General features: G+C 53.6%; 1 protein-coding gene across 1 annotated transcript in view; it reads right to left on the bottom strand.

The window, feature by feature from the left end:
* The window catches only part of Adap1 (ArfGAP with dual PH domains 1), a 52308-nt gene that overhangs the window by 18625 nt on the left and 23012 nt on the right, over nt 1-10671 (bottom strand). Inside the window, exon 4 of the mRNA XM_005367098.1 lies at nt 2954-3036. Within this exon, the coding sequence (XP_005367155.1) occupies nt 2954-3036 (83 nt within the window). The remainder of the gene's footprint in view (nt 1-2953; nt 3037-10671) is intronic.

Raw genomic sequence — 10671 nt, forward strand, 5'->3', positions numbered from 1 at the left:
TTTTTTTTTTAATGTGAGTTTTGGAGATTGAACTTGTCCTTGTACTTGCAAGGGAAACACATTTTTGACTAAGCCATGTCTCCCAAACCCCAACCTTGCCTTTTTTAGGAGATAGTCTCACAGAAGCCCAGGCCGGCCCTGAACTCAGGATCCTCCTCCTCAGTCCTCCCGAGTGCTTCTCCACTTCCGGTGCTAACGGGATTCTAAGTGGACCTTGGCCTGGGGAAACCCTGAATACCATGATGTCACCATCTCCTGAGCCCTGTGTATGCCCTGGAGATTCCCAGGCCCTCACTGACCTAAGAACTTGGCACGAAGACCCAAACACCTGCAGGACGCTTGCCAGTCCTCTAGCCTGCCTTGGTTCTCTGGCCGGCATGCCCTCCACTTCTAGACTCCAGATCTGGATTCTGCCAGGACCAGCCCAGGCCCAGATGGGACATCCCATCTCCCCAGTCATAATGACAGCCAAACACATAATGATACCGATGATGGCCCACACCTTTAATCCCCAGCATTCAGGAGGCAGAAGCAGGCAGAGATCTCTGAGTTTCAGATCAGCCAAGGTTACAGTGAGATGCTGTCTCCAAACAAACAAACATCTAAGGTGTTTGTGCTCAAAAGGGGCTCGCGAGCCAGGGCTCCGAGTCTTGCTGGCTCTTGTCCCCTCACAGAGCATGCAGTGTCACTAGGTGAGAAAGGTTGTAGTGTCTGGAACAGATGGCTCTGAACCACAGTCATGTGGGCTGAGTGCTGAGAGCGTTGGGAGTGAAGCAGGAGAGAGGAGACAGGTCCAGCACTCTGTGCTGACGGTGGGAAAGACTCCTACTGCTGCACACAGTGTTCCTCTTGGCCTCACTGCTGGCAGGCCAGGCTCTGCCCCCTGGGGTAAGGGAAGGGGCAACTGGCCTATGGGTGGACCAGTGTGGAGAGGGGAGAGGAAACCTCCCACCTAGCCCTGCTCACAACTGCCTTGCTCCAGAGGACGCAAGAGGACGGAAGCACACAGAGCCTTGGAGAGATGGCTGAGCAACTTCGCGACAGGTGTGAGGATGGCCTGAGCCAGCAGGTGCAAGGCCCCTGCGTAATACACAAGAAAGCCCCTCTGCCTTCTCTCCAACAGTGGTGGACATCACTCCTTTCTCCAATACCATCATGACGGGGGAGCCACACCTTTATCTAGTTCTAGAACATTCTGCTCACCCCAAAAGGGAGCTTGTGTCACAGAACTGTCAAACCCCTCAGACTTGCCACATGACAGTGTCCGGCCCCTCTTGCATGATTGACACTGCTCTACCTAGATGGGGCTGTAACATTTCTCCTGTCGTAGATGACAGTCATCAGGGCACCTTGGCCTCATGGCTACACAGGGGTCACGCTTGGGGCTCTGCTTGCTGTCCCCAGCTCATTCCTCTGTGGTGGACCCTGGAGTGATGGAACTATTGCGACACAGGGCAGCTTGTTGCTCAACTGTTTCAGGGCACAGTTCCTGTACACCAGGTGGACACAGGTCCTGCAAGCATGCTTGCATCCAAGGTCCCTGTGACGGCTGTTCTTGGTGGTCAACTTGACTACACCTGGAATTAACCAAATCCCAAAAGGCTCAGTACACACCAGTGAGGGCTGTTTCTTGATCGGATAGTTCAAGGTCAGAAGATCCACCCTAAATCTAGACCTTTGGGAAGACCCACCTTAAATCTGGGCCACACCTCCTACTGGCAGCCTATATAGAGGGTATGGGAGAAGGAAGCCTGCTTTCTGACTGCTTGTTGCCCTCTCTCTCCTGTGCACGTCCATCCCTTCACTGGCATTAGAACCTTCTTCTTCGGAATTCTCATGTATACAAGAGACCAGCTGAGACATCCAGCCCATTGCTCACAACTACTGGATTGTTTGTTTGTTGTTTCAAGACAGGGTTTCCCTGTGTATTAGCCCTGTCTATCCTGGTACTTCCTCTGTAGACCAGGCTGGCCTCCAACTCACAGAGATCCTCCTGCCTCTGCCTCCCGTGTGCTGGGATTAAAGGGGTGTGCTACCATGCCTGGCACTACTGGATTCTTGGACCTTCTGTTAACAGACAGTCATTGTTGGGCTAGGCGGACCACAGCCTGTAAGCAACTATAATCAATATCCTTTATAGAGAGAGGTAGATTCATTCTATCGATTTTGTTCCTCTAGAGAACCCTGAATAATACAGACCCGAAAACACGAGGCCCCACATGCCAATGGGGTCCACACGCACAGTGGGAGCACATCAGGGGCAGTGGGAATCACCAAATAAAGGGTTCTTCTCAGCCTGCCCCACACTGAGAGCCACAGAAAATAAAGTGGCTGTGCTGGCCCTGTGCTAGGGTGGAGCTGCAAGAACAGCTTGCATCAGAAATCCAGGACCCAGGCATCCAGAGAAAGGCCAGGAGGAGGACCTGGAGATAAACTTTAGAAAGTCCTCCTGCGTAGAGCGATGGGGACCACTTCAGACTTGTAAAGCTGTCCAGGGAACCATGGCCCAGACCCCAAGACCAATGCCCACCACATACCAAATACACAAGCATCAAGATGCCCAGCCAACCCAGGCCGGGGGTCCCATGGGAGCATGCGAGAGGTTAAATGAACATATTTAATAAATAGGAGATAGTACTGTTCAGTAACCCAGCAACAGAATGACTGACAGTAAAACTGAACTCTCATGGGACCCTGGAGTCCCCTTAGTCCCTGTCTTCAAAACTACAGAACCCATTGGAACCAACAGCACCTTGCAGGCCCAGGGGAGGCAGTGACCACTGATGCGGCTATCTCTCCCACCAGTGTGGATGCTGGCCCACCTTTTTGGCTCCCCACATAAACCCAGACCCCTCCTGAGGCCCCTGAAAGGGGAGAAGATAGTCTAAGCTGGGAACCTCCACAAGTTTGAAACAATGAACCAGCTAGAGACACTGGGAAGCGCATAGCTCACCTGCAGAATAGGGTTCCTGCTTCTCCACATGAAGGAACTCCTGCCTCTCGTACTTGGCACGGATCCACTGCTCACGTAGGAGTCTACAAAGAGAGAGGGGACTCAGATGGCCTCCTGGACCTCAAGTGCTCTGCAGAGAGCCACCACGATCCTGGCTACCCCCTGATAACCAACTTTCCAAAGCCGGAGACCAGCACGGGTGGCCGTTCTTCTCAGGTTCAACTGCTCACATGGGATGATCTCCATTCTACCCTCTCAGGGGTCCCTGTCATCCTGGCCCCTCCGGTTCCCCCAGATCCTGACTCATGACCACCCAAACAGCCAAGCTGGCAGGTAGGGAACCTGAGCTCTGTTCACTTGAAACAGCCCACAGCCCCTCACTTGGTCCTGCTGCTGACCCTGTATGACGATTAGTATTAACTAACTGCTACCACAACACGCCTAGAACCACCTGAGAAAAATCTTCATTCGGGCATTGTTTAGATCAGGCTGGCCTGTTAGAGTGTTTGTAAGGGGCTGTCTTGATGGCTAGCTGATGCTTAAAGACCTAGCCCCCTTTGGGTGACACCATTCCCTAGGCAGCTGCTCCTCAGCTGTGTAAGACAGGAGCAATCAAGCTGAGAATAAGCGAGCATGCATGCGTCCACTTCTGTCTGCTCTTGACTGTGGCTATGACATGACTAGCTGCTTCAAGTTCTTGTCATTGTGGCTTCTGTGTTTTGGCAGCCTGGAACCTGGAACCATAAGCCAGGTGTCTTAGGGTTGCTCTTGCTGTAATGATGCGTCACGAGCAAAAGCAACTTGGGGAGGAAAGGTTCATTTGGTTTATTTGGCTTACACTTCCACACTATTGTTCATCAACAGTGGAAGTCAGGACAGGGACTCACGCAGGTCAGGAACCCAGAGGCAGGAGCTGACGCAGAGGCCGCAAAGGAGTGTTGCTTTCTGGCTTAGTCCTCTTGGCTCGCTCAGCCTGCTTTCTCATAGAGCCCAGGACCACCAGCTCAGGGGTGGCCTCACTTCCAATGTGCGGGGGAGCCCTCCCCCATCTATCACTAAGACTGGGCTTGCCTACAGTCCAATCTCGTGGAGGTATTTCCTCAATTGAGGTTCCCTCCTCTGGGACTGACATAAAAAACTAGCTGCCACACCAAACAAACCCCTTTCTCCCATAGTTGTTTTCTGTCGGGGTATTTTTATCACAGCAGCAGAAATGAAACTGGGATACCATGTGACCCCACTCTGGTTTGACCACATCTCTACCGTCCCTCGCCATCGCTCCTGTGTGGGACTTCCCACTGTCAAGCTCCGCTGGACATTCCCTCACAGAGGTCTCAAGTGCGGCGACTCTGACATAATTCCTTCAGCCCCAGGCCCTCACAGTGTCTCTCTATTATCTGGTTTCGTGAATGTGAGTCCCCAAGCTTTTGGCTGCACTATCTTGGCCTTCCTGGGTGGACTAGCCTTGCTGTTCAGGCCTCCAAGTCAATCAAGGACAGTAGCTCTCAGAAGCATGGAGGCAGGGCTGGGGAGATGGCTCAGTAGGTAATGGACTTGCCTTCCGGCATGAGTTCAAGCCCCAGAAGCTACATTAAAAAGCTAGGTGCATGCCTGTCATCTCAGCACAAGGAGGTAGATGGCAGGGAGATGCCCATGGCTCCCTGGCCAATCAACCTAGTGGAGTTGATTCTAGACCAGCAAGAGACCCTGTCTCAAGAAAAAAAGCAGACAGTACCTGAGGAATGACAACCAAGGTTGCCCTCTGGCTTCTGTATACCTGTATACACGTGCATGCGTGCACACATGGGCACACACACATACACACACACACACACACACACACACACACACACACACACACACACAGATACAATCTCCTGAACAGTAGACACGACTGAGGTCTTTGGAGAAGCTAAGGGATGAGGGAGACTGAGCTTCATCCCCAGGGTTACGACAGCCCTTGTCTGCCCCTGAAGCACTGATAAACAGGATAACTGCCATCACTGGCAAGCAAGGAGCTGGGTGTGGCCCAGGTAGATAGTGGGCCTGTGGCTGAGAGCAGGGTGTTCTGTTGGGAGCGGTTACTCAGAGTACACGCTGGGATCCTCTGAGTTCACCTAGGCGGTCAGCCTTGAAGTCAGTGGGAGGCTCAGAGCTGAGCCTGGGGGACCCCTGAGACCTTCAGCTGTCACTGCAACTTGGGACTGGGTTTCTGAGTGGGACAAAGGTCCTGTGACCACCATAACAAGGGACCCCAAACCAAGGCCTTGACATCAGGCACGGAGTACAAGATTTGGAGTTTACTCTGCTGGGTTTTGGACTTGCTTTGGGCCATTATTTCCTCACTTTGTCCCTACTCCTCCCTTTTGGAACCGAAATGTAGATTCTGTGCTGTTGTAATGGTTCCAAGCGGGTTCTTTGTTTTGATTGATCGAGGGCTATAGTTAAGAGAGTGTTCTGAGTCTCAGAGGAGATGTTGAACTTTGAACTTTGAAATGCGGCTGAGACTGCAAAAGGCTATGGGGAAATTGAAGGTGGACTGAATACATTTTGCAGAACGACGTGGCTGTGAGCCTCCGGGGATGAGGGACTGGAACGTGGTGGTTTGAATGAGAACAGCCCCCCACAGGCTCATACGTTTGAATGGTTGATCCCCAATTGGTAGAACTGCTTGTGCATCAAGATGTGAGCTCTCGGTTGCTGTTTCAGCATATCCACTCTAAGAACTCTAATCTCCTGGAACCGTAAGCCCAGTGAAAGTCTTTTATAAGTTGCCTTGGTCATGTTCTGTCACGGCAATAAACAAAGTAACCAGCCGGTGGTGGTGGTGGGACACTCACCTTTAATCCCAGCACTCTGGAGGCAGAGGTGGGCAGATCTCTGTGAGTTCTAGGCCAGCCTGGTCTGCAGAGTGAGTTCCAGGACAGCCAGAGCTGCTATATAGAGAAACCCTGTCTCAAAAAAACAAAAACAAAAAAAGAAAGAAAAAAGAAGAGAGAGAAAGAAAGAAAGGAAGGAAGGAAGGAAGGAAGGAAGGAAGGAAGGAAGGAAGGAAGGAGAGAGAGAGCGCCTAGGGCATGTCTCCTCTCATGGCCCTTCCCTATCAGCTGCTTTAGCATCCCTTGAAGTCTCACATCCCTAGGATAGTTCCAGCCCAGGCCCTGAACTTGACCCCTGAGTGTGATGACCAATATGAGACTTGGCATCTCTTTGAGCTGTTTCACCATTGTTTGTCCCATTCCAGACTAACCTTCTTGAAGGGGGCTGTATTGTCAAAGCCACAACCAGAAAGCAGAGCACACACTAGGAATGGCACTTGTCTAGAATCCTCCTCTAGAGCCCCTGCCTAGAATCCCCCAGTGAGGGGCTGGGGTATGGCTCAGTGGTAGAGCACCTGCCTAGAATCCCCCAGTGAGGGGCTGGGGTGTGGCTCAGTGGTAGAGCACCTGCCTAGAATCCCCCAGTGAGGGGCTGGGGTGTGGCTCAGTGGTAGAGCACCTGCCTAGAATCCCCCAATGAGGAACTTGGAATCTGGCCTAGTGATGAATACTTGCCTGGGATTTGCCAGTAAGTAACAGAAGGTGTGGTTGAGAATGTCTACCTAGCATGTATGTGCTCTGTGTTGCACTGTCAATAACATACACACACGCGCACATATGCACGCAAGCATTTATACACACACATGCACATATGACATGCACACACATGCAATACCTGGGTACTCTGCTTTTTTAATAACCTACCTAGATGGCTCCCCATTTTCTTTTTTTAGTTTGGGAACACAGCAAGAGCATGCTAAGCTAATAACTTCACCTCTCTCCATCCCAGGCCGACCAACCTGTGTGATTTCTGAGGCTGCTTTGGCTGAATTATCACCAAGCCCCAGGTCCACTGAATCAGCCTCACTTGGAGACAGATTATCCAAAAATCCATCACGTCCAAGTGAGGCCATCCTGTGGCCTTGGTCCCAGTGCAGTTCAATCAGTGCACCCGCAGAGGGGGCAGAGAGCTCAGATGTAGGACCTCTACCACGGCAGCTATGGAGGAGCTGCCCTTGACCTCACGCTTGTGGCTGAAGGAGCCGGGAGAGCGGATCATTCTACATTTTCAGAGTGCTCAGCATTGGACCTGGCTCCTCGTATTTGCTAGACAAGTCCTCAGCCACAACAGCATCCCTGGATCCCACGCCTCTCCCTTCCATGGTTCCAGTTTGGGTGCTTGAGGAAGCTGCAGCAGAACACTGTCTGTACACTGGGGAGCACTGCTGGGGGACCCTAGGAATTCACTGTGGCCACTGGGTTTCCCCAGTGTGTGGCTCCACCTCAACCCACACGCAGAAAGCGGGGTCTGAGGACAGGAATGTGCCTAGTGACACCGAGATCCGGGCTCAAGAGCACAGGGAGAGGTCAGTCAGCTTGTCTCCAGGGACAACACATCTTATGGGGACCTCTGACTAAACTCCTGGCTCAGAGCATCAGGAAGGAAGGCGGGGGTGGGGGGTGGGGATGGGGTCGCTCTGGGCACACACGCACCTCGCACCTAGCTTATCAGGACACAGTTGGGAACCACAGAGCAGCCTCCCCAGGCCTTCCTCGGGCTGGCTCAGGGAAGGGCCCTTCCTTTGAAACTCCCACCAGAAGACCACACAGCTGGAGACCTACATCCCTCCAGCAATGCAAGATGAAGCTCTAACCCCAAAGCCACAAAGGTCTACAGGCCACCACTACTGCGATGTGTCCTCCTGAACTGAGAGGAGGCAGACCGAGCTGTGGCTGGGACACCCTGGCTGCCCGAGGTCTGCTCTGACAGGCCTTAACACTAGAGCCCATGGTTTCCTTCTTGCACCAGGCCATGCTGGCACACGGCACTGCCTCAAACCAAGCCTCTACAGTCTGCATGGGCCTCTATCTCCAACCCAGCTTCCCACTGCTCAGTGTCCCAACTCTGTCACACACTGTCCTCAACAACAACCTGTGGTTCAATGTCTCCAACTCCATCGCTGTGTGAGCCCTGCAGTTTGCAGCCTCCCTCGGCTCATGACGACCCTAAAACCACACAGACTGGCACTCAGCTGCCCATCACATCGTACATATCACACACTGACACGTTTCACACTTGACAGCGGTTCATACATGGTCTCTAGTCACAGCACCCACAGGTACATGGACTCATATGTCACCTTGGGCAAGTGGCATCCAGACCCAAGAGACCTAGTCAGTGGGAAGGGCCTGCTGACCAGCAGCATGGAGAAACACGCGCCCCGTGTCCTTCTTATACCAGTGTGGACCATTACCAGTAGGCCAGGAAGTGATGGCAGCAGAAATGCAAATGACCCTGACCACAGAGCAGTTGGTGACAAAAAACCATGCCTCAGAATAGCCGGTGACGGCATGGGCTTCCTGACTTGTACTGAGAACCTGGCAGGTTGGGGCCGATCCCTGTAGGTGAGGTCTGGGGTCCCCACTCACCACGGGCAGCCCTATGTAGGGGTGAAGGCATGGGGTAAGGAGGGCAGCAGGGTTCTGCCTTCTCTCTCATGGCACCTGCCAGTGATGAGTTTTCTGATGGTCCATAAATGCACAAACACGGCTGCCTGCCATCTGACACACCCAACTTCTCTTCCCCTTAATAGTCCCAAACTGGACCCAGGGTAGGCCGCCAAGTGACCTTCCCTCCTCCCCCTCTTCTCCCCCTCTTCTTTCTCCGGCCTTTTCTCTTCCCTCCTCCTCCCTCTCTCCCGCTTCTCCTCACAATCCTGCCTCCTTCTCCTCTTCCTTCCTCCCCTTTTCACCTTCCCCTCTCGACTGACTCAGAGTCCTTCCTCTCTTCCTTCCCCCTCTTTCCTTTCCTCCCCGTTTGTCCCTCTCCTACACTTCTGCCTCTCCTCTTTCTCTCTTTCCTCTCTCTCCTCCTCCTTTCCTCACCCTCCTGCTTCATCCTCCTCTTCTCTTTCTTCTTCTCCCTCCTCCCCTCCTCACAGTCTGGACCCCCTGCCCTCCCTTTCTCCTTTTCCTTCCCCCTCCTCCCTCCCCTCCTACTTCTCCTCACCTTCCTCCCTCACTTCCTGCAGAGTCCAGGAGATTCCCCTCCCCTCTCACTGGCCTGGGTCAGACCTTGCAAAACCTAACAAAGAAACGCTGATGATTGGGACACAGCCGTAGTCCCCACCAGCTTCTCCAGTGGCCGATGGTGGGGAGGGGGCAGGCTGCTGTAACCCTAAGTCAGGGTGGCTTAGGAACCTATGGGGAGCAGCGGCCCCCTCTTCTATTCTGTTCTCTTCCATAGGTGTTTGGAGGCTTCTCTGCTGGGGTGTCCTGAGTAGGTCACCCCAGGACCTTGGGTTTACAAAGTGAGTCAATCCAAGAAAAACGCTGAGCAAACATGAACCTGGGAGGGGCCCAGGTGGAGCCAGAGCTAAACCACACTGGGCCTGGGAATGAAAGGCAGAGGCAGGGTGCAGAGGGAGAGTGTGGAGGGGTTGCTATACTCAGGAGTGGGGTCAGGTCGGGTCTTAACCCTGTTTCCAAGAAAGGGAAAGCTGCCCCTGGAGAGTTCCAGAAGGGCGAGCATCTTACATAGTCATGCAGCTGCTCAAGACTGGCCTCTCTCTGACCCAAGTCAGGGTGGCCTCTGCCTGCCCACGGAGTGGGGATTTCCAGCGTGAAACCCTGTCCCTGTGTCCCCTGGGAGTTCTCTCAACCCCTCCGGGTTACAGAGCCTCTCCTCAGGGCTGGAATGGAGTGGAGGGTGGAGTGAAAGCCGCGTGTCCACAGTTGGGTCTCCAGGGCAGCACCCGTGTCAACAGAGCAGGGGCACAACTGACCTCGGTCCTGTTCTGCTTAGAGAAGACAGTGAGCTATGGTCCCGGCTGGGGAGAGGCAGGCAAGGAGGGCTAGGCCCAGAGGCTGTCTGGAAGCTGAAAGGGGAGAGTTGGACAGTGTGGTAGTCGACACCCAGGCCGAATGGGCAGAGCTGCCCCTGTGGCTAGGCTCAGCCATTCTGCCTGACCACCTGAGACCTCAGAGGCAGCTGTCTGCGCCAGGCACCCAGAAGATGGACATAGTGGGATGGCCTGCCCCGCACCAAGGGAACCCTGAGACCACTGGGAAATTCAGTAGAGAATCTAAAGGGACCCCAACTCAGGGGAACTGAGTGGTGCTACACAGGCCAAGTCCTGAGAGCTGGGCAGTGCCAGGCAGACTGGAAGGGGATTCCATGGAAGCGCACCTCAGGCAAGGGCCAAGAGGGCTCAGCTCTGCCCCATCCCACCCCTCGCACATGCCAGGAGAAGGGGGCTGACACAGAGAGCTGGGGCTGGGAACCCAGGGGAGGGAGAGGGGAGAAGGAAGCCCACGGCTGTCACTACCTCATTATCCCTAGCTTGGAAGATGGGGAAACTGAGGCAGTGAGAAAGTAGGTAACTAGTCCCCTTGTCCCTCTTTCTGCAGTTTCTTAATACCAGGTGGCTGGTCCCATCAGGCAGTTTCTTACACTCAGGCCATTAGGAACATCCAAGACCCACTTAAGATCCTGGGGAGAGAGACCCTGATGGTCCCCACTGCATACGGGTCCACCCAGATACAACAAGCAATAAAATCATGATGGTTGGCCATGCCTATTCTTAGTACTCAGGAGGCTGAGGCAAGAGGGTGAGGACTTTCAGGTCAGCCTGGGCTGCATACAGACCAAGACCCTTCCATAAAAAAGCAAACAGATAG

Source organism: Microtus ochrogaster, unplaced genomic scaffold (genome assembly GCF_000317375.1).
Source record: "Microtus ochrogaster isolate Prairie Vole_2 unplaced genomic scaffold, MicOch1.0 UNK16, whole genome shotgun sequence".
Taxonomy (NCBI): Eukaryota; Metazoa; Chordata; class Mammalia; order Rodentia; family Cricetidae; genus Microtus; species Microtus ochrogaster.